The 22,588-nt window shown below is 38.9% G+C and overlaps 1 protein-coding gene across 2 annotated transcripts in view; it reads left to right on the top strand.

The window, feature by feature from the left end:
• The window catches only part of DPP10 (dipeptidyl peptidase like 10), a 436,765-nt gene that overhangs the window by 236,636 nt on the left and 177,541 nt on the right, over nt 1-22,588 (top strand). For both annotated transcript variants that reach the window (XM_043505016.1, XM_038422353.2), the window contains exon 5: nt 10,433-10,507. In XM_043505016.1, the coding sequence (XP_043360951.1) occupies nt 10,433-10,507 (75 nt within the window). The remainder of the gene's footprint in view (nt 1-10,432; nt 10,508-22,588) is intronic.

Raw genomic sequence — 22,588 nt, 5'->3', positions numbered from 1 at the left:
GCCTGCTATGAAAACTTGCCTTTCTGAATTACACTTAAGCTTCTGGACTGTTGATTGGATGTGAAAGCTCTGAAAGTCACATAGAAGTACCCTGTGCCATGTATTCAAAGTCTGGTAGGTGATGGGTTTGAACTCCAGACCCTAATTACGAAGTACATTACTTGGTAAAGAGAAGACTTATCCACTGATCTACATCAGAAGAGTCTAAATTGCTGAGAAATGTCATGTTGCTTTTGGTGCATTTTTAGCTTGCAAATTTGTGCTCATGAGATGGGTGTGGAAAAAAAGTGAATCGTTCCAACGTGGTGCTTACTGTTCAGCAAACATTCAAGAGAATGCCGCATCAAATTAATGCAGTCCGTCTACTTTCCTTCCCCTTTAGAGGACTAATCTTAGAAATAAAGAATAAAATAATTTGGATTTATGCAGTTGCCTCACCATGCATATTTAATTATCCCAAAATTATGTTCTAGTTTGATCCCTTCAGATAGTTAGGGGACCTTGTTAAAAATATGAATCTCATGCGCTGATGTTTATCCTTGCTCTTCAAAAATCCACTTTCCCCACGGCCCTGGTTCCTCTGCCTTTTCAAGAAGGCTTAATGTCAGGTTTAAGAGCCTTTGTCCTGGGTCTCATCCAGTTAATCTGGTTAAATTGCACACATTTCCAGGGGCTTCCCATTTGATGTACCCCAGAGTGTATGATATTACTCTGGGCCATCTTCCGCACATGGATTGATAGAGAGGGATTACTTTTTGCTGCCTGCTAATTAGCTGTATGGTGTCAGATGGGTGAGCAGAGCAGAAGAAGTTTTGGCTCATGAATCACGATTAGGCTCTGTGGCAACCCAGCTGGAGAAGCCATGCAGAGGCCTTGCAGCCAAAAGCACAGAATTAGAATCTTAGTCTGAATGGAGCTTTTGGCAGTGAATATTTTTGTGATATTTCACATAGAATTGTTCACAGTAAGCTTTTCTTTATTGTCCTCTTTCTCTCTCTTGACTGGAAACTCAGTACAGCATCATAGTTCAATTATAGTTCTTTGTTGATTATCGTAGTTTTAATTGCAAGAGCAGCTTACATGGTTCTGTTTTATTTAAGAACTTTCCACAAGAGATTAATAAGACTGAATAATAGTAAATACTTTAAACTACACTCTGTACCACATAAATATTACTAACTTTTGCAACATGGGGTGTTTTAATGACACTTACATGTTGTGAATATGTTATGAATATTAGAACATTACCACCATATGCACTTCTAAATGTTAAATAACATCCACAGCTAATATATTTTATGTTATGGTTTATTAGTGCAGTGCAACAATGCACAAAGATATGGGAAAATCTGAAAGAGAGAATGGTTGATAAATAAAATTTTAAGGATCCCTTGGTAAAAGTTGTAGAACATCTGCAACAGCTTTCGTAACCCATCAGAGTGGTCAATATCCACGAATTTGCTATGATCAACACCAAAGATTTTGTTCAGAATATGTCATGTTTGTAAATAAGGGGGAGGCTTTTTAAAGCGCAAAGGAAAGGCTCCTAACTGCCCTTTTTATGTTCCTAATTATACACAAAGCTGCAAGTCCCTTCACAGTCTCTACTGGCAGACTACACTATGCCTGGCCCATCCCCAGAGAGTGATTTAGCATGCTTTGTCTCAGGCTCCAGTGCTGAGCTTGACTTGGCCCTCCCGGCTGCTGGGTGATTCTGTGGCACTAGGTATCAAAAACAGAGAGCACAGAGACCTTCTCCTGTGCTCTCAATGCTGTCCCCAGTCTCACTGCAGGTGCCCAGGCAGCAAGGAGGAAACATCCTGAGTGGAATGCAAAGGCCATTGAGGAAGTGTGGAGTGGGGAACAGGAACAAGAATCAGGGCAGTGCAGGGATAGCACAGGAATCACATGCGCAGCAGGTCAGGGACAGGAGCTGGTGGGGGAGAATTAAGAACACGAGAGCCGGAAAGAGATAAGAGCAGAGGTGCACAGGGTCAGGAAAGAGGAAGAAGATAATAGCTGGGGAGACGGAGGGCAAGAAGGACAGAGCTATGTGGAGGATAGGGACAGAAACTGGAGTGGGGTACAGGAGCACAGAAATGATTGTGGTGGGGATTGGATAGGAGTAGAGTGGGCCAGCAACAGGTTGTGTGGCAAACAGGGTTTTTGACAAGTAGACAACACTCCCCTCCAGAACCTGGAATTGAACTCAGATTCCCAAGTATCAGTAGCTCTCTGCTGTCAGAAAACAGCCATGAAACCCCCTGGCAAAGTGCTTGTTTCATCTCCGTCTAGTAACTTGCCTGCATAGAGGAAAATATCTTTCAACTACAAGTTACTCCATTAGCTCAAGTGGCAGAGGTCTGGGTACTGGATCTAAAGGTGCCAACATTGCTGATGGCCTATTTCAAGTCAATGTGAAAACACATGGTGCATTCTGATTTTTCAGTTTGCTTTTTAAAAATGTAGGAAATTGTAAACAATAGCATGTAATAGTGCAACTATAGACTGTGTCATAATGCGTACACAGAAGGGGAACAAATTAAGGTTGCACAGGCATTTCCTAGCTTTTGAATGCTTGGCTTTAAAACCCGAATAGCCTTTTAAGTGTGAGTGTTTTTGTATATAACTTATCATATATTGTAGAATACACACAGTTTTTAAAAATCTCAGACCAGACCCAACAACAGGAGAATTCAGTCAAGTTTGGATTTTGCATATATGCTCCTCATTTCTTTAGTAGCTCAGTACCTTACAGTCTTTAATGTATTTATTCTCAAAGTGCTGCTGTGAGGTAGAGAAGTCATATTACCCCATTTTACAGACTGGGAACTGAGGCACAAAGGTTAAGTGACTTGCTCAGTCACACTGAAACAGAACAAGGTATGTAACCTAGTTTCCCAAGTCCTGGCCTCATGTCTTAACCACTGGACTATCCTTCCCCAATTACCCTGCATTTTCTGACTGCTAACAGATTTTCTTCTTAAGCCCTCTCTGTCTACTTCTACGCTGCCTTTTCTGCAGCTAGGCCCTGTCCACTAACTGCTCCCTATCCTAATCATCACAATGGTCCTGAATCCTTTCTTAGTCCACCTTTACACTGCTACAAAACTCTGTGTACCAAACTTATGATTTACAGAAATGAAAGGGGGCCTGATAGTTCACTGTTCCCATAGTTGCCACTGCCACTTGAAGAAACTATTTTGAAACCTAGTGTCATGTTAATGCTACCCACATAATCCTTACCTCTCTGATTACTTCTCTGCATTGCCACTTGGCTGATGACCATCTGATAAGGTGACCTGAGCAGGTCAATGAACATCATCAGCATATTCCCTTAGCTAATATTGTGAAGACACACATTGTTATATGATGTGCTACATATTATTATTACTGTCAGTATTAAAGGAGTAGTCTTGAAATGGCTCTATCCTTGGTAGGGTGAAATAAGAGAGAGCATGCTCTTTGGATATTAACAACTATGGAAGTGAGAAGGAATGGTAACAAGAGTGGGAAGAGTGTAATCATCAAGAATGGAGATAGTGTTTAGATTAGTACAAGGTAATCTAAATATAAGTGGGGTAAAATTAAAAAGAAGAAAATGTAGCCTAAATAGCTTGTAAATTTCCCAAATGTGGAAAACTCTCCCAAGTTAAGTGGCTGAAGCTCTGCAGCTAGACCCACTGAATCTATCCTGGAGAAAGTGCTAAAAGCACTAGAAAATATACTATGAGTAATAATCCTGCAATGTCAAAATGTTTTGAATAAGTTTTCTGATGCATGCACCAAGTTTGGCATGGTAATCAGTATCAAGAAAACAGTTGTCATGTCACAAGGTACCAACATCCCACCTAAAACCTACTTTAATAATGAAACTCTGGACAATGTGGATCACTTCTCATATCTCGGCTCAATTCTTACCAGACCACTCAACCTTTATAGGGAACTTGATGCTGGAAGTGGCCAAGCTTCTGTTTTCTTTGGCAAACTTACCTCGCATATTTGGAACAAGAGTTGCTAACTCTGAACACAAAGGTGTCTGTTGATCAGGCTTGTGTCCTTAGTACCCTGTTTTACAGTTGAGAAAGCTAGGTTACATAATCAAAGCAGGAGTGGAAATTGTACAGTTTTCACCTTCACTGTCGTAGAAAAATCCTTGGAGTTGCTTGGGCCAACGGATCACCAATAATGAGATCCTTGAGAGAACAACTGACCTACAATCTATGCAGACTATGCTAGGCATTCTTAGGCTGTGCTGGTTGGGACATACGGAGCACATGCCTCATGATCATCTGCCGAAGGCTGTGCACTATGGCCAATTTAAGAATCACCTGCGATGCAGAGGAAGTCCAAAGCTCCAATACAGTGACAAAGCCAAGCAAGACCTCAAGAAATACAGCAACCCACTGACAACTGGGAAAATCCCGTCCACAATCCTTCAGTTTGGAGAAGCCAGGTTAAGACTGGTGTAGTCATCATGGAGTCATGGAGTCATCAGAGAGTTCAGGCTGAGGCCCGCAGTCATGCCACAAAGCAGAGTATGCTTAAACTTCCATCTGGCAAGTGGACCTGTAGACACTATGAGGTTTGCTGCTCATCCATTGGGCTCTTTTCCCATGCCATTGCTAAGAAACCACTGATTATGTCATGTCTCCTTTCATCTGTCAAAATGTTGGACAGCCATATATAACCATAGGGGTTGACAAGGTTACCTTATACTTAACTTATAAGTAATTTCCATCTCTGTCATATGTATGTTGAAAGATTAGAAACAGGGCACTAATTTAAATACAAGAGCAATTAAAATTCACCAGTCATGTGGGCCTAGATCCTCAAAGATATTTAGGTTCCTTACACTTAAATCAATGGGAGTTAGATGCCTAAATACCATTGAAGATCTGAGCCATGGAGAATATCATATAGTTAGTGAGACTATCGAGGGGAGATGAAGGGACTAGCCTGCATATCAATAATAACTCAAAACCAGGTTTCAAGAAGTAAAGCCAAGGAAAAAGAGGCTGGGGTTGAGTGGCTTATATTGGCACTGGATATCAAGTAAAGGCTGAGTCTGAATCCATATTTCCTTCTTTTAGTTATCTGAGCATTCATCATGGTCCCTGAAACTGGGCATTGTTAACTGTAATGTGGGCTTAATTATACTGTCTCTAGCCTAAGCTATCTTTATGTGTGACAATATCAACTGAATTGCAACAAAACATTTCTGGTTATCAGTGAAACACTGATGAAATATGAAAGAAAAAAAATCTCTATCAATGTGAAACCTTGGCCTTGTAAAGCAAGATCTGAGCAAGTTTCACTTTCAGAAATACCCTGACATTTTTAATATTTCTAAAAGGTGGAAGAAAGAATTAGCTCTCTGCCTTATTCTCTCTTTCTCTTCCCTGCTTAAGTCTCTCTCACTTTCATTTGCTTTTTGTCACACTGTCTCAAAGAACAGTTCCTACCTTTCTTCTTCCCTGAAAAACTACTTTACCTCAAAAAACAAACCTGGTATGTCATCAAGAAGGTAAAGCGCAAAAGGTAACTTAAATATGCTGTATCAGTCTGTCTCTATTTGGTTATCATCCTTGTGATCTGTGGAAGTGGTAATACCAGTGGTCATAGTTGTCAAGTGCGTTATTGGGAGTAGAAGAGGCCATAGATTGTGCATGGAGTGTCACATCAGCATGCATCATTGTCAGACAAAGAATTAAAACCCATATCACATGAGGTATTTCTTTCATAGGAAGCTACGAATGCAATCTGCTGCTCATCTTATGCTGTTGGTTCGGATCCTGCAGTCAGTGGGGGTTCTGCCTCAGCAAGGAATACAAGATCAGATCCCTAGTCTGTTGCTTTTACAACTTAGAAAAAATAAAATTTTGTCAGATTCAGCATTGTTCATGAAACACATGATAGACCTCTGAGTTTAGGAGGAAGAAAGAGAAAGTACAAGCCTTTGAGATCTAATTTTTGGGTGAAAAGTTTGCAGCGTTATGAAATAATATATTGCAGAAGTTGAAGTTATGCAGATAACAGGGCATGTCTAGCTCAGGTCTGTCTACATGTGCTGTAATCACAAACCCTCATTACAGTGCAGAGATTCCCAGAGAGACAGCATTAAACTGTATCTACCTACAGTAAGAACAACAGCTTCTGGCACAGGCAACAGTCCGAAAAGTAGTGTACATGCACATGGTAGCAAAACTAGCAAGAAAACTCAACTGCATCAATTTCTGGGGGAAAAAAGTTATGCGGGGTGGGGGAAGAGCGGGGGCGGTTAACCTCCGGTTTTTCACTATGGTTAAAAGCACTAATGTCCCAGGTTAATAAAATGCTTAATAAAAAAAAACTAGAAAATTCTTCCCCCAGAAAGGTAGAGAACATACTGGCTAGAAACAGATGTGCAGATGTGGTTGCTCCATCTCTAAAAAGATATATTGGAATTGGAAAAGGTTCAGAAAAGGACAACAAAAATGATTAGGGGTTATGGAATGGCTTCCATATGAGGAGAGATTAATAAGACTGTCGCTTTTCAGCTTGGAAAAGAGACGACTAAGGGGGGATATGATAGAGGTCTGTAAAATCATGTCTGGTGTGGAGAAAGTAAATATGGAAGTGTTATTTACTCCTCATAACATATGAACTAGGGGTCACCAAATGAAATTAATAGGCAGCAGGTTTAAAACAAAAGGAAGTATTTTTTTTTCACATAATGTGCAGTCAACCTGTGGAACTCCTTGCGAGAGGATGTTGTGAAGGCCAAGACTATAAACAGGGTTCAAAAAAGAACTAGATAAGTTCATGGAGGATAGGTCCATCAATGGCTATGTACCAGGAAGGGCAGGGACAGTGTGCCTAGCCTCTGTTTGCCAGAAGCTGGGAATGGGTGACAGGGGATGGATCACTTCATGATTACCTGTTCTGTTCATTCCCTCTGGGGCACCTGGTATTGGCCACTTTCGGAAGACAGGATACTGGGCTAGATGGACCTTTGGTCTGACCCAATATGGCCGTTCTTATGTAAACAATACCCCACCCGCTCACCCCCCCAAAATTAACAAACTGTATTTTTCTTCTGAGGATCTCATTTCAAAACACTTTTGAAGTTATGTAGAGACTGGAAGCAACATCAGCTATCAGTTATGATCAGTCCCAGTGTGCACTGAACTGTCCTAAGCTTAACACCAGTTGATATCCTCTCGCCCATGAGAGAGTCAGAAGTCATGTGGGCAAGGAAGAACCCAGAGGAAGAGCATGTGGAACACCTACTCTTTCTGCCTTTCTTTCACTATAATGGCTCTACAGACTCTGAGCCTGCCGTATTTTTCCTATTTGGCATGAAGGAAGTGCAGGTGCTAACTTGTTTTTTCCTAGAAAGCTATTTTCTGTTAATATAATGGTGATCCTTAACACTGGTCAAATTTCTTATTTTATTGCCAAACCTATCATTTGATGGCCCCCCCAAAAAATGAGGCTGAGATTTTCAAAAAAGCCTAAGGAAGTTAGGCACCCAAACACTACTGAAATTCAAATGGGCACTTCACTAACTCCCTTAGGCTCATTTGAAAATCTCAATCTCGATTAATACATTCATTGCATTTTTAAAGTGAATTTTGAAAAGTGTTAGCATGCATGCATTGCCAAGCTTATTTAGTATGTTTTCTTCTGGCCTAATATTAATTTTTCTGCTTGTGGAACGTATAAAAATATTCCATATTTTTAACTTCCGTTTGCAAGAACAATCCCATTATACCAGATGGAGAGAAATAATCTGCCAAAACCACTAGCTGTAACCAGGAGACTGTAATTTACTGACACTCCACTTACACATTCGACAGTTTCAGAATCATACAAAAAAGTGCAGGTGAGTGCAAGGTGAACCAGGACATCTTCAGCATGTCTCACACGATTATAAATCCTAAGATACTTGAGATGATCTTTTAATGGGAAATAAGAAACTAGCTCTTACTGGCTTTGCTTAAAAGTGCCAACATTCTGCAGCTGAGCTGCCCAGATGTTACTCTGAGTGTGTCATTAGTGTTGCAGTGGTATAATCACTGACTGAAGATTCTCACTAAATGCAGGAAACCTCACTTGCTTGAAAATTATTTTGGAAAACTTCCCAGGTTATATATTGCAGAAGACTGAGTTAGTGTGGCAATAATTAATACACTGCCAGAATGAAGTAGAACTCCACATCTAAAAATGTTCTTAGCGCTTTGCCAAATAAGTGAAATGTTCATATACATGATCGGTCTTGACTGCATAAGTCAGTCCGTCAATCAAGGTTAGGTTGGGGGGACAGGGATCTTTTGTTTTGAACAAGCAAAAAAAATATTTTAAACCTACAATCCTATTCCTTTCTTTTTCTCTGGTTGCTGTTTCTTGTATTTCTTTTTTCCTCTGGCCACTTGTCAAAGTGTTGTGCTCAACATTAAAATAATACATTTATTATGGGCTTTTTGTTTCAAAATCTAAGTTTTCCCAGTGATTTCTTTTGCAAGGTTGCTTCTATTAGTTTTGTATGGGCTAAAATTCTGCCTTCAGAGTCAAACATGCAATTTCCTCTGAATTTAGCAAGAGATGTGCATACACTCATCTGAGGGCATAGCGAGCCTGAACGTGGTTTTAGCAAGGCCCACCCTTGCATACCCCTGTCATAAATATAAAGGGAAGGGTAACCACCTTTCTGTATACAGTGCTATAAAATCTCTACTCGCCAGAGGCAAAGTCCTTTTACCTGTAAAGGGTTAAGAAGCTCTGGTAGCCTGGCTGGCACCTGGCCCAAAATGACCAATGAGGGGACAAGATACTTTCAAATCTGGAGGCGGGGGAAAGGCTTTTGTCTGTCTGTGTGATATCTTTGCCAGGAACAGATCAAGGATGCAAGCCCTCCAACTCCTGTAAAGTTAGTAAGTAATCTACCTAGAAAATGCATTAGGTTTTCTTTGTTTTGGCTTGTGAAATTTGCTGTGCTGGAGGAAATGTTTATTCCTATTTTTATGTCTTTTTGTAATTTAAGGTTTTGCCTAGAGGGATTCTCTGTGTTTGGAATCTGACTGCCTGTAAGGTTATCTTCCGTTCTGATCTTAAAGAGTTGTTCTCTTATCTTTTTTTTGTTCTTCTAATAAAGTTTTGTTTTTAAAGAATCTGATTGGGTTTTTTGGGTCTTAAAAATCCAAGGCTGGTTTGTGCTCATCTTGTTTATTCTCAAGCCTCCCCAGGAAAGCGGGTGTAAGGGCTTGGGGGGATATTTTGGGGAAATTGGAACTCCAAGTGGTCCTTTCCCTGATTATTTGTTAAATCACTTGGTGATGGCAGCGTTTTACCTAATCCAAGGGCAAAGACTTTGTGCCTTGGGGAAGTTTTAACCTAAGCTGGTAGAAATAAGTTTAGGGGATCTTTCATGTTGGTCCCCACATCTGTATCCTAGAGTTCAGAGTGGGGAGGGAACCCTGACAACCCCAAGCTTGTCAGTACAGGCATTAGTGTACATGTGCACAGGCCCTTTGAAAATAGTAGCATCCATGAAAAACCTTTTTATTGTGCGTATACCCAATTCTGGCCTAGTATTCTCCATCCCTTCCCCCACCCCCATTATGCTGCTTCTATTCTTTTCATCTTGCCTATATCTTCACTACCTGGTTTTTGACCCTTTCTTTCTGTAGATAACAAATGTTTTCAAATTAACATAAAATATTTTTTTTCAGTGATAGTATTTCTTCTGGAACACTCTGATCATCCTTCTACATCAAATGCATTAAATTCTTTCTGACATCAGCATTACCCCTTGGTTAAATTACAGTCCTCAATTCAATTGGGTGTCATGTAGACTTAGCTATATATAAAGCAATATTAGTTTTATAATGCTTCTTTCTGTTTCACTTTACTTTCCACTAGGGATTTTTCTTCTTGTTTTCTTCAAATTTCCTGTAAAGTAAGACATTTCCTCTTACTGAAGGTTGTTCTACAAAATGTTTATGCTCATAAAGATAAAAGAGAAGCAACTAGACAGACAAAGCTCCATTACTGTAATGTGGTTATCCATTTTTTTTCTCTACATTATCTTTAAGCCTAACCACTGAGGTGTCTCTTTCATAATTGTCTATGAAGTATATACCAGCAGAAGCTTAGTCTTTCCTCTTTTGTGCTGGGTATAGTTTCCCTCCTTCAAACAATTAATGTTGAGCATAGTGTTGTTATCATGACCAAGTCTGTGGGTTTTTTAATTTGTTGATAGTGTAGCAGCCAAATTCATTTGTTGTAGTCTACTAATGTCAATGAAATCACACTGAGAATTAATATAGCCCTTCTGATGTACAAATAATTCAGTTGTTTGTAATAGGAATTATCTTGAGGTGAATGTCAGAATCTTTGGGGGAAAATGACCTTATATGTGTTAGTTACCCATATTATTACCTGTTTTTAGGTAACTTTCAAAGCATCAAGATATTCAGTTTCACCAGATTTAAGATTTGTTCTTCTTGCATATGATGTTAAACAGGTAAGCAAACTACTCATACATTCAGGTATCTCATTAATTGACACTTTACATGTTTTATCATTTCTGATTTAACTTATGATTGCATTTAGTATAATTAGATACAAATATGGTTTATTTTTTCTCCCCCAGTGCTTTAAATGAAATTGATGGCAGTATATATAGAGATAGATAGATATAGATATATCTCTAGATCCTCAGCTGGTGTAAATTAGTATAGCTTGTTAGAAATAGTGTTATGCTGATTTACACCAGCTAATGATCTTACCTACAGTTTATAATTTGTAAAGAAAAAATAATGCAAATACACCCTTAATTATCCAAAGCTGAATTATCTAATGCTCCCTGCTATCCAAAAGAGATAATGTCATCTGTCATTTTTAAAGGGTCAAACTCTAGACCAGTGATACTCAGACTGAGGCTGAAAAGCTGCAAGTGGCTCTGTATTATGTCTCCTGTTGCTCTTTGCTGCACATGATATTAAAAGACTGGGTGATTTAATCATTAACCATTCTAAGTTATTAACCAATCAGGATGCTTATACAATGTTATTAACCAATTGTAGAATACTCCGTTGGTCATTTTGCTGTGAAAATGGTGTGTGTATGTGTGTGTATGTGTAATATATGCATATAAAGAGGGAGAGAGAAATGAAATAGTGCATTCAAACTACTGTGGCTCTTTCGGACACTGTTGATTGCTAATTTGGCCCCTGAACCACTGAGGTCTGAGTATCACTGCTCCAGACCCATTCAAGTCATGGGAGTTTTACCGTGGTCTTCTTCAGTAGCACTAGGGTTTGGGCCACTGAAAATCCCTCAGACTATATCCAAATGTATGTTTCTCATGATATTTGGATAATCAAGGCTGTGCAGAGTGTTAGTATTTTGGCGTAAGTTTACATTAGTAAAACCATAATCTGATTATCTAAAATATGAATCTTTTGGATCAGGAAAATTAAAGAAGGGTTTAAGTGTGGTACACACACAGAAGCCAGGATTTTGTCTCAAATACTGATTACATATAAAAGGTGAATTGACATTCCCATTATTCACAAGACTTTGATAGACTGATGTATTAAATCGCTATACAAATAAACCTTTTTTTCTTCTTTTTTAAGTTTTGGGACAATAAACTCTGACTTACAAATTCCACATAGGTGAAACATTTTGCTTCCCTTAATTTCAGAAATCAATATTCAGAAATAGGTTCATATTGATTTTATTACTTATTTTTGATAATCCTCATGTTGGTAACTCACCTTAGACTACTTGTGTTTAGTATGCTAAATTTCTTGCGATTAAAAAATATTCATTTCCAGGTCAGAATAAAAGCCTAACAGGTGCACTAGTAACATTCCTTTATTGATTTCTAGACCTGTAATCTTAATGATTATGTCTGCAACTTGGAAAATATGTTGACAGCTAATAGAACATACTGGAGTGGTATGATATAAAGGAAAAAAAGTAACTTCTTAAAGACAGTTATTTATTTGAGTCTCATTTAAAGTCTATTGAAGTAAATGGGAGTTTTTCCAATGAACTTTCTTTCTTTCTTTCTTTCTTTCTTTCTTTCTTTCTTTCTTTCTTTCTTTCTTTCTTTCTTTCTTTCTTTCTTTCTACCAAGTTAAAAGGAAGCAATTATTACTAAATATAACAGCTGACATATATGTATTTTGTGTTGTAGGATTTTACACAGTAGATATAAGGATTCAAGTTTGATTCTTGAACAAAATATTTCTTTGCTTCTTGTGATTTTCCTTCCTAACTGTTCCTTGTTGTGTGGATTTTTGTAATATGTTTCTGATATGGAGAAATAGGGAATAATAGCAATGCTATATTACCCTATGCTATGTGGAGAACTTCAGTGGAGTAGCACCAAGGACAAATGTTAGCTGTTATGTCTACATACACCAAGGGCTGATTCAGTGAGCTGCTAAGAGCCCTTAAATCCCTTTGAATTCACCACTTTACAGAAGGACCCTCTCTCTGTTTGTCATTACTGCTTTGTGTACTGTACTGTACTTCATTTTAAAATTCAACTATCAGCAGATATTTAGAGGCAAGAGAATGGTAGATAGCCATTCCCAGTGCTAAAGCAGTTGAGCATGAAAACAAGTAATGAGCAGAGCTTGCAAATACTTCCTAGCTTATTTGATTTTGGTGGCTTTTTCTGTTCATTAATTTGTTCAGACAGATGATGATTTTCTTTTAAAATTAATTTCTGCAAAAAATTCTAGGCCTTACTTGGGCAAAAGTCACATGGTATGTTTCTGTTCCTTGACAATAGGTGTGTGACTCTCAAAATCTGAATTCCTGTGCAAATATTAGTGATTACCGTACGTTTCTCCATTATTTGCTTAAAACCTGTTTTCTTTAAAATTCATACAAATAAAATCATTTAGTAAAAAAATTACAGAAAACAGCACAGAGGTGAAAATACAGTCAACACCACATTAACCAAATATGCATAGTAATCATCCAGCTATCGGGAGTGATCCAAAGCTGTTGAAGTCAGCCACCTAACTTCACTGGGCTTTCAGTCAGGGCCCCTGGCTATACATGAATTTGTACTATTTGCCAGATGAACAGTACTTATATACTATGACAATGTGGCGTTTGTTTTATTAATACATATTAAAACCTAGCTCATATTATCACATATTAAAACCGACCTATTCATGATGACGACAGCACCTCCTTTGTCAGCCTTTTTGATTATGATGTCAGAGTTGTTTCTGAGGCTGTGGATGGCACTGTGTTCTGCATGGCTGAGGTTATGGGGTAAGCGATGCTGCTTTTCCACAATTTCAGCTCGTGCACGTCGGCCCATCATAGGGCCTAATCACATCAGCCACACTATCAGAGGCTCGTTCACCTGCGCATCTACCAATGTGATATATGCCATCATGTGCCAGCAATGCCCCTCTGCCATGTACATTGGCCAAATTGGACAGTCTCTACGTAAAAGAATAAATTGACACAAATCAGACATCAAGAATTATAACGTTCAAAAACCAGTTGGAGAACACTTCAATCTCTCTGGTCACTCGATCACAGACCTAAGAGTGGCTATACTTCAACAAAAAAGCTTCAAAAACAGACTCCAAGGAGAGACTGCTGAATTGGAATTAATTTGCAAACTGGATACAATTAACTTAGGCTTGAATAGAGACTGGGAATGGATGAGTCATTACACAAAGTAAAACTATTTCCCCATGGTATTTCTCCCTCCCACCTCACCCCCCACTGTTCCTCTGATATTCTTGTTAACTGCTGGAATTAGCCTACCTTGCTTGTCACTATGAAAGGTTTTCCTCCTTCCCCCCCCTGCTGCTGGTGATGGCTTATCTTAAGTGATCACTCTCCTTACAGTGTGTATGATAAACCCATTGTTTCATGTTCTCTGTGTGTGTGTATATAAATCTCTCCTCTGTTTTTTCCACCAAATGCATCCGATGAAGTGAGCTGTAGCTCACGAAAGCTTATGCTCTAATAAATTTGTTAGTCTCTAAGGTGCCACAAGTACTCCTTTTCTTTTTGAGAACTGGGACTAGAACCCAGATATTCTGCATCCCAGTTCAGTGCTCTATCCACTAGGCTAGGCTCTCATCCACTGTAAATTAGTATAACTCCACTGAAGTCAAGAAAGCTACACCAATGAACCCCACTGAAGATCTGTCCTATAGGTATATGTGGTCAAACAGTATAAATCACTAAAACTGTTGCATAATATAACATTATGCTATTATGGTTCATATGAGGTCAAATGTGTGTTTTCTCATCTCACATCCTTGGTTCATTTAGAAAACTAGTCATGCCTGATCTTCTTAATTTATTTAAAACATTAATTTTGTTTCTGATGTTGTCATACTTCAACAGCTGTTCCTCTACGTTTTCTACATTATTTGCTTCATATTATTCCCGCTCTCACTTCCACTGTTAGGAAAGTGGGGTTTGCTTCTGTGTACAAGAAGCTCATGGGGGCAGTGCTAGGGGAACCCTGCAAAGATGCACAGGAAGCTAGTGACATCTATTCAGGAGTGCCAGCTCTATTTGTTTTGTCTGGCCCCCTTCCACTATAGCTCTGTTACTGCTGCCCTTGGAATTCCCCTTTAAGGGGGATCCATTGTGAAGAGATGATGTCATAAAGGGTTAGAAGACATTATGTTCATTCTCCCCCAAGTCCTTCCCTTGCAACCCTTTCCCAAGCAGAGATCCCCAGAGATACTGAGGACTGTCCCAAGGAAATCAATGTGTAGGTAATAGTGTTTGGATTTGCTCTCATGTAATTAATTATAATTTCATAGATTTAAAATAATAGACTTCAAAATAAAAAATAAAGTATAATGCATATTCAATTATTTTAATGAGAGAAAGATCAGGCCAGATTCTTCCTTTAGTTGATGTCATCAAAAATTTATACTGTTATCATACAGAAGTATTTGCTTCTGGTAATGGAAGTTACCACTCTGTAAAACAAATGTACAGTTTTCAGTGGCACTCATTATTGGGAACCACCACTGGACTGTTTTAAACCTTTAGAATCAGAGCCTTAGATGGTATAAATCAATATAGCGCTATTGACTACACTACCTGAGAATCTGATTCTCTTACGCGTTGTGCATTATCAGTCATTTAATTGAATTGTAACCCCTTTGATTGGATTTAAGCTATTCATAAACATTTGGGTAATAGATTTTTCTTTAATGAGAGTAATAGTTTACATATGTTTATCTTTGTTCCATTGTATGACATAGTAATACAGCTGGTGCAGATATATAAATCAACAGAGTTTTATAAAGAAGCTAGTGTAATTCCTCTGAACAGATTGAAGTAAAGTAGAGACAAATGTTTGTTCAAGACATTTGTCATGAAATTGTAATTAGAAACAAGGTTATTTTGATGTTTGGATTAAAAATAAATGTTGAGTTAAATTAAATAGTTGAATATTTATTTTACCATAGTCAGCATTTTCTCTAATCTATTTTATGCTTAGAACGGCAAACTTGAATTAAATTTGCAGTCGTTTCAGCACAATTAAGATTGTCCTTTATGCATAACAGGACATAAATCTGCATGAAAATAAGCCATTTTTGAATACAAAAGTAATAATTGACTGACTCATTTAAATCATGCCTAATCAAAGGAACAAACGAATCAAACTGTGCCATAACAGCTGGTTTAGCGTTGCTTTCTAAACTTGGTATGCGTCAAAATACAGCCTTTATCATGTGCAAGATAGTTGTGTTAGGAAATAATCTTTGCATGAGGGCATATTGATTTCTGTACACACGTTTGTCTCCATCTTTATGACAGCGCACTATATAACGTGGCTTGACGTTAAGTAAAACTGAGAGGTCACCTTAGGGATTACTTGTAACAATAGTTAGGTGGGAGCTGTGGAAGTGGTGGGCTGGTTTCAGCGTTTTCATGACTGTGTAGCTTCACATTTTTCCAGTTCTCTCTCCTGTTCTCCACAATTCCGTGACTTTGCCAAAATTCATGTGGATCAACTGAGGGCAGCTCAGACTTCCATTACTGATGCTCATGCTATTTGGCGAACATCCCTGAAAAAGGTTCTTGCTTTACCAAGTAGCTAACCAACAGGTGGGGACTAATGTGAGGAATGAAAGTGGCCTATATATTCACAGGATGTGAAAAACATGGCAGTAGTTAGACCATTGCTTTGTGCCATCCGTGCATTTATTGTATACAGGATGAGAAGGATTGGAAATGGTAAATCTTTGATTTTCTGGTAAGATTATCATTCTCAGCCAAGGTCTGGAGTGGGTGATGTGATATTCAGAATGGGTGGAGGCTATATTTGGAAGCCAGTGAGGCATTTGAGAGTAGCAGTTACCTCAGTGTTGCTTTTAATAAGTGACATGACTGAAATCTGTCATTTCAATCTTCTTTTTTTAATTCTAGTACATGTTGATAGTAACAGCTGCCAAAAGATAGGTAAAGTTCTGCTTATTAAAAAAAAAAGGAAAACTCCATATGCTTATTCCACCTTCCCTTCTGCAGTGGCCTTAAAAGATGTCGCAGTTTTGTACACAAGCATGCCCTGAGCACTAAGGAGCTCAGGAAGTTTCTCCAAGGGGTGTGTGGATCTTCATTCCTCCCCAGAGCAGCGTTACCTCAGAAGGGTTTGATCCAAAGTCCATTGAAGTGGATGTGATACTTTCCAAATACTTCAGTAGGCTCTGGATCAGATCCTAAAGCATGACCTCGCCACTCCCTCACCAGAACTCAGCTTCACATTGAAGAGTGAGCTTGTGAATTGGAGCAAATTCCCTTCTCTTTTCCTCACCACTTCTCTCTCGTCATATCTCCCTTTGTCCTTTGTTTTGACTTTGTGATCCCTTTCTTCTGATCCCTTTTTGTCTGCCGCGGGCCCTCTCTCACCTTCAAATGCTTTCTTAATGCCAACTTATGTTAGGAGCATTTCCTATCATCTTTTCTTTACCACTAATCATCTACAACTTACCTTTCTTGAATTAAGTTACATTTGCCTATTTTAGTTCCTGATTCATGAAAGCACTTATGATATGAATTTAGCTGCATCCCCATTCAGGAATCTATGAAATATAAGTATGTGCTTGCCTGGATGGCGTCTTTAGACTGTAAACCAGTCTGACTAGGTGTAAATGTGTGTAAAACAATGCTAGTTTATAGCACTATAAATGGATGGATGTGCGTGACGTCTCCAGATGCTGCGGGTGTGATAGAGTGCTACATCACTGACCCACCATCTAATTCATTGTTTGTTCTGTTGGAAGCCATACACCAGAAGAAGTGATTTTTAATAATCAGTTAGGGTAAGTGTAAGATGAAGGAGAATGCAAGCCTGTGCAGAAAGAAGAGGAGGAAGCTGCTGAGTCATGACACTAACTGTGTTTTGAATTGATCGTTCTATGTGAATGAACAATATTTCAAAACACTTTCTGAAAAGTTGTAATTTAATGCACCAAACAACGTAATGACTCAAGCACAGCAAGATAGATGAAGAGAAATCACGAGAGATTGAAGTTTCTTATCCGCTGTGCAGGGATGCTTATCACCACTCCACTGTTATTCGTATTTTTACAGAATAATAACAGAGCTGACCACAATCTACAAAGAACTGAGGAAAATTGAGAGAAGTGGCACACCCATCGAGCTTTTTCAGTTTGCCTATGATATTAGCTTTTAGAGTGCACTGCAAAAGATCTACAAGAGTTTATTTGCAGATTAGAAGAATCCAGGAGAAAAAAATGCATTAAGGCCTTAAATTATGGTTATCTGTTATGCATTATGAGATAATCTTCCTACCAATTACTTGGCAGTTAAATGTTCAGTTATGTCAGTAATCTTATCTTCTTGGTCTGTGAAATCAATTATGATAATTGTTCTGCTGAAATTGAAAGAGGAAAATCAGTTTGCTGATTGTTTTCTTGTTCTAGAGATTATTCAGAATTAGAATAAACAATGAGAAATATCAAAATGATACAGGTGTTTTCAACAAAATGATGCCGTACTGTTATGGAAGACTGACTATAGAGTATTATTTCCCAGGAGACACTAGCTGTAGGTTAAATGCATCTGATGAAGTGAGCTGTAGCTCACGAAAGCTTATGCTCTAATAAATTTGTTAGTCTCTAAGGTGCCACAAGTACTCCTTTTCTTTTTGCGAATACAGACTAACATGGCTGCTACTCTGAAACCTAGCTGTAGGTTGGTGATGTTATCATTTAACAAAACCACCCCCTGAATTCACCTGCACACCACTCATTTTTGGAGTACTGCATATGAAATAAAGAATTGAAATCAGCATCCCATCCACAATTCTACTGTCTTTAAAAATGCTGCCCACATGCCTCAATGGACAGAGCAACTTGCTGGGCCAGTGCTGAAATAGGACAGTCTCAGCAGCAAGGAAAGGAAATACTCATTCGGGCACACTAGGTAGCTCCTTCCCTGGGAATCTCTGGCGGGAGGCATGCTGATTGGCCAGCATTCCCTAGCTCCCAGAATTTAACCGGGTGCGTGAGCCATGTGGACCCTCTTTCAACTCTGTTCCAGCAGCACAACTCTTCCTCTCTTTTCCCCCCCAAACTAGGAACAGGAATCTGGCTGGACAGATGCTGTGGGTCTAGCTGATTGCCTGTTTGGGGGTCAGGATGGAATTGTTTCTACCATGGGCCAATTGGCAGAGAACCAGGGAGGGTTTTTTTTGCCTTCCTCACTGCGCCTTCATGCCACAGTGGCTTAAGTAGGAATGTGCTTATTACCTTACTGAGGTACTTGGGTTGACTTGTTTATTTGTTGCAACTTATGGCCAGTTTCAAGTGTGGTTAAAAGAATAAAATGAACGGTTATCTGAGAGAAAAGGCCTGTTATTTTGGTGATGGGCCTTTGGCTCACAGGTGAAACGTTGTGGCCCTCATGGCCTGAGGTCCCCATCCTTCTGCACCCTCTTCCCCTCAAGGGGAGGATGTTAGGACTCAGAGAGAGCTGAGTCCTGCAGGTAGGCTGAGGAGACCCTACCCTGAGTGACAGGTTATATGGTAAGGAGCCCTGTAACCTCAACACTGGAACCAATTAACTGCCTGGTAATAGAGAGTATGGGTTATGGGTGGGTGGCAACCCCTGCCCCGGGTGAAAGTTTAATAAAAGTTATAGCCCACCACTTAATTCCATGCATGTCTGTCTCTTTGTGCCCCTGTGTCCACGTCAAAGGCAGGTTTCTTCAGATTGTATGTTACTCACACATAAGAACATAAGAATGGCCATACTGGGTCAGAACAAAGGTCCAGCTAGCCCAGTATCCTGTCTTCCGACAGTGGCCAATACCAGGTGCCCCAGAGGGAATGAACAGAACAGGTAATCATCTAATGATCCATCCCCTGTTGCCCATTCCTTCGGCTTCGGGCAAACAGAGGCTAGGCACACCATCCGTGCCCATCCTGGCTCATAGCCATTGATGGACCTATCCTCCATGAACTTATCTAGTTCTTTTTTGAACCCTGTTTATAGTCTTGGCCTTCTCAGCATCCTCTGGCAAGAAGTTTCACAGGTTGACTGTGCATTGTGTGACCAAATACTTCCTTTTGTTTGTTTTAAACCTGTTGCCTATTAATTTCATTTGGTGACCCCTAGTTCTTGTGTTATGAGAAGGAGTAAATAACACTTCCTTATTTACTTTCTCCACACCAGTCATGATTTTATAGACTTCTATCATATCCCCCCTCAGTCATCTCTTTTCCAAGCTGAAAAGTCCCAGTCTTACTAATCTTTCCTCATACGGCAGCCATTCCATACCCCTAATCATTTTTTTTGCCCTTTTTTGAACCTTTTCCAATTCCAATATATCTTTTTTGAGATGGGGCGACAACATCTGCATGCAGTATTCAAGATGTGGGCATACCATGGATTTATATACAGGCAAAATGATATTTTCCATCTTATTATTGATCCCTTTCTTAATGATTCCCAACATTCTGTTAGCTTTTTGAACGGCCACTGCTCATTCAGTGGATGTTTTCAGAGAACTATCCACAATGACTCCAAGATCTCTTTCTTGAATGGTAACAGCTAATTTAGTCCCCATCATTTTACATGTATAGTTGGGATTATGTTTTCCAGTGTCCATTAGTTTGCATTTATCAACATTGAATTTCATCTGCAATTTTGTTGCCAGTCACCCTGTTTTGAGAGATCCTTTTGTAACTCTTTGCAGTCTGCCTTGGACTTAACTATCTTGAGTAGTTTTGTGTCATCTGCAAATTTTGCCACCTCACTGTTTACCCCTTTTCCCAGATCATTTATGAATACGTTGAATAAGACTGGTCCCAGTAACAGACACCTCTATTTACCTCTCTCCATTCTGAAAACTGACCATTTATTCCTAACCTTTGTTTCCTATCTTTTAACCACTTACTGAACCATGAGAGAACCTTCCCTCTTATCCCATGACTGCTAACTTTGCTTAAGAGCCTTTGATGACAGACTGTGTCAAAGACTTTCTGAAAATCTAAATACACTATATCCACTGGGTCCCCCTTGTCCACGTGCTTGTTGACCCCCTCATAGAATTCTAGTAGATTGGTGAGGCATGATTTTCCTTTACAAAAATCATGTTGACTATTCCCCAACAAATTATGTTCATTTACGTTTCTGACAATTTTGTTCTTTACTAAAGTTTGAACCAGTTTGCCTGGTACTGAAGTCAGGCTTATTGGCCTTTAATTGCTGGGGTCATCTCTGAAGCTCTTTTTAAAAATTGGCATCACATTAGCTATCCTCCAGTCATTTGGTACAGAAGTTAATTTAAATGATAGGTTATAGACTACAGTTAGTAGTCCTGCAATTTCACGTTTGAGTTCCTTCAGAACTCTTGGGTGAATACCTGGTCCTGGTCTTGGTGATTTATTACTGTTTAGTTTATAAATTTGTTCCAAAACCTCCTCTAATGACACCTCAATCTGGGAGAGTTCCTCAGATTTGTCACTTTAAAAGAATGATCAGGTTTGGGAATCTCCCTCACATCCTCAGATGTGAAGAATGATGCAAAGAATTCATTTAGTTTCTCCGCAATGGCCTTATTGTCCTTGAGAGCTCCTTTAGCATCTCGATTGTCCAGTGGTCCCACTGGTTGTTTAGCAGGTTTCCTGTTTCTGATGTACTTAAAAAAATTTTTGCTGTTACTTTTTGAGTCTTTGGCTAGCTGTACTTCAAATTCTCTTTTGGCCTTCCGAATTATATTTTTACACTTCCATTGCCAGAGTTTATGCTCCTTTCTGTTTTCCTCATTGGGATTTAACTTCCACTTTTTAAAGGATGCCTTTTTGCCTCTCACTGCTTCTTTTACTTTGTTGTTAAGCCAGGGTGACTCTTTTTTGGTTTTCTTACTATGTTTTTTTTTAACTTGGGGTATACATTTAAATTGAGCCTCTATTATGTTGTCTTTAAAAAGTTTCCATGCAGCTTGCAGGGATTTTACTTTTGGTGCTGTACCTTTTAATTTCTGTTTAACTAACTTCCTCATTTTTGTATAGTCCCCCTTTCTGAAATTAAATTCTACAGTGTTGGGCCTTTGTGGTGTTTTCGCCACCACATATATTTGAGGACTTTCAGATAGTGATGATTTATTTTTACTTGGCCTGGGTCCAGAACAACACCCTGTGTGCAGATGCTCCTGAACATTGTGAGTTTGACTTTAACCCCAGATCCAGATTTTACCATTTGTCCCTATTTCTATCTCAGCCTCCCCAAAAGATCAGAAACCAACTGAACTTAAGGGTTATCAGAATCAATAGGAATTTTATTCCTCATGTGCATCCATAGCTAATGAAAATAAAAAAAAATTCCAAAAATGAGGAAGTTCGTTTCTGCACTTCACTTTGAGATTCTCCAGTTGTTATTTAGCTAATAAGTATTGCAACAATGTGTATATGAAAGGCTAGATTTTCAGCTGGTCATTGCAATTAAATGGGCTATCCCCATTTACCCTGGTTGAGGATCTGGCCTTTAAACACTCTTGTATTTTACATCAAAGTTCCAACTGTGTAGAAGGGATTTCATAAATAATAATAGCTATACTGAAGGTGACGTGGTGTACCGCGTATTTATTATATATATGTTTGATTTTTTAAAATGACCATGTATTAGTTTTGTAGCACCATAGAAGTGCATGACATTTTACAGACATATAAAAACATGAGGTATCTACCTGAGGAGATTTACAATCCTGCAAACATTTAATATCAGTGTGTAATACTTGCTGCCATGAATTCTCATTGACTCTAATGGGGCTAGTTGTATTAGTAGGCATGCCCAGTATTAAGTGTTTCCAGAACTGGACCTTACTTATATGATGCAAAGAATAATTAAAAACAGGCCTTGGTGAGTAGGAGACAGGAAACAATATGAAGGTTGAGACAATTATAAACAATGGAAAGGGAATATTATTTATGTTGCAAATATATTGGGAACATACTGTGGTTTACTATCGGCCCAATTCTTACTCTATCCACAGTGAGTAGTACCTTATTATAAAATTATTATTTGGGATCCTATATATATAACATGATCCCTATAT

This window comes from Dermochelys coriacea, chromosome 11, assembly GCF_009764565.3.
Source record: "Dermochelys coriacea isolate rDerCor1 chromosome 11, rDerCor1.pri.v4, whole genome shotgun sequence".
Classification (NCBI taxonomy): Eukaryota; Metazoa; Chordata; order Testudines; family Dermochelyidae; genus Dermochelys; species Dermochelys coriacea.
Note: the sequence above shows the minus strand (reverse complement) of the source record. Positions and strands in the feature narration are given on the sequence as shown.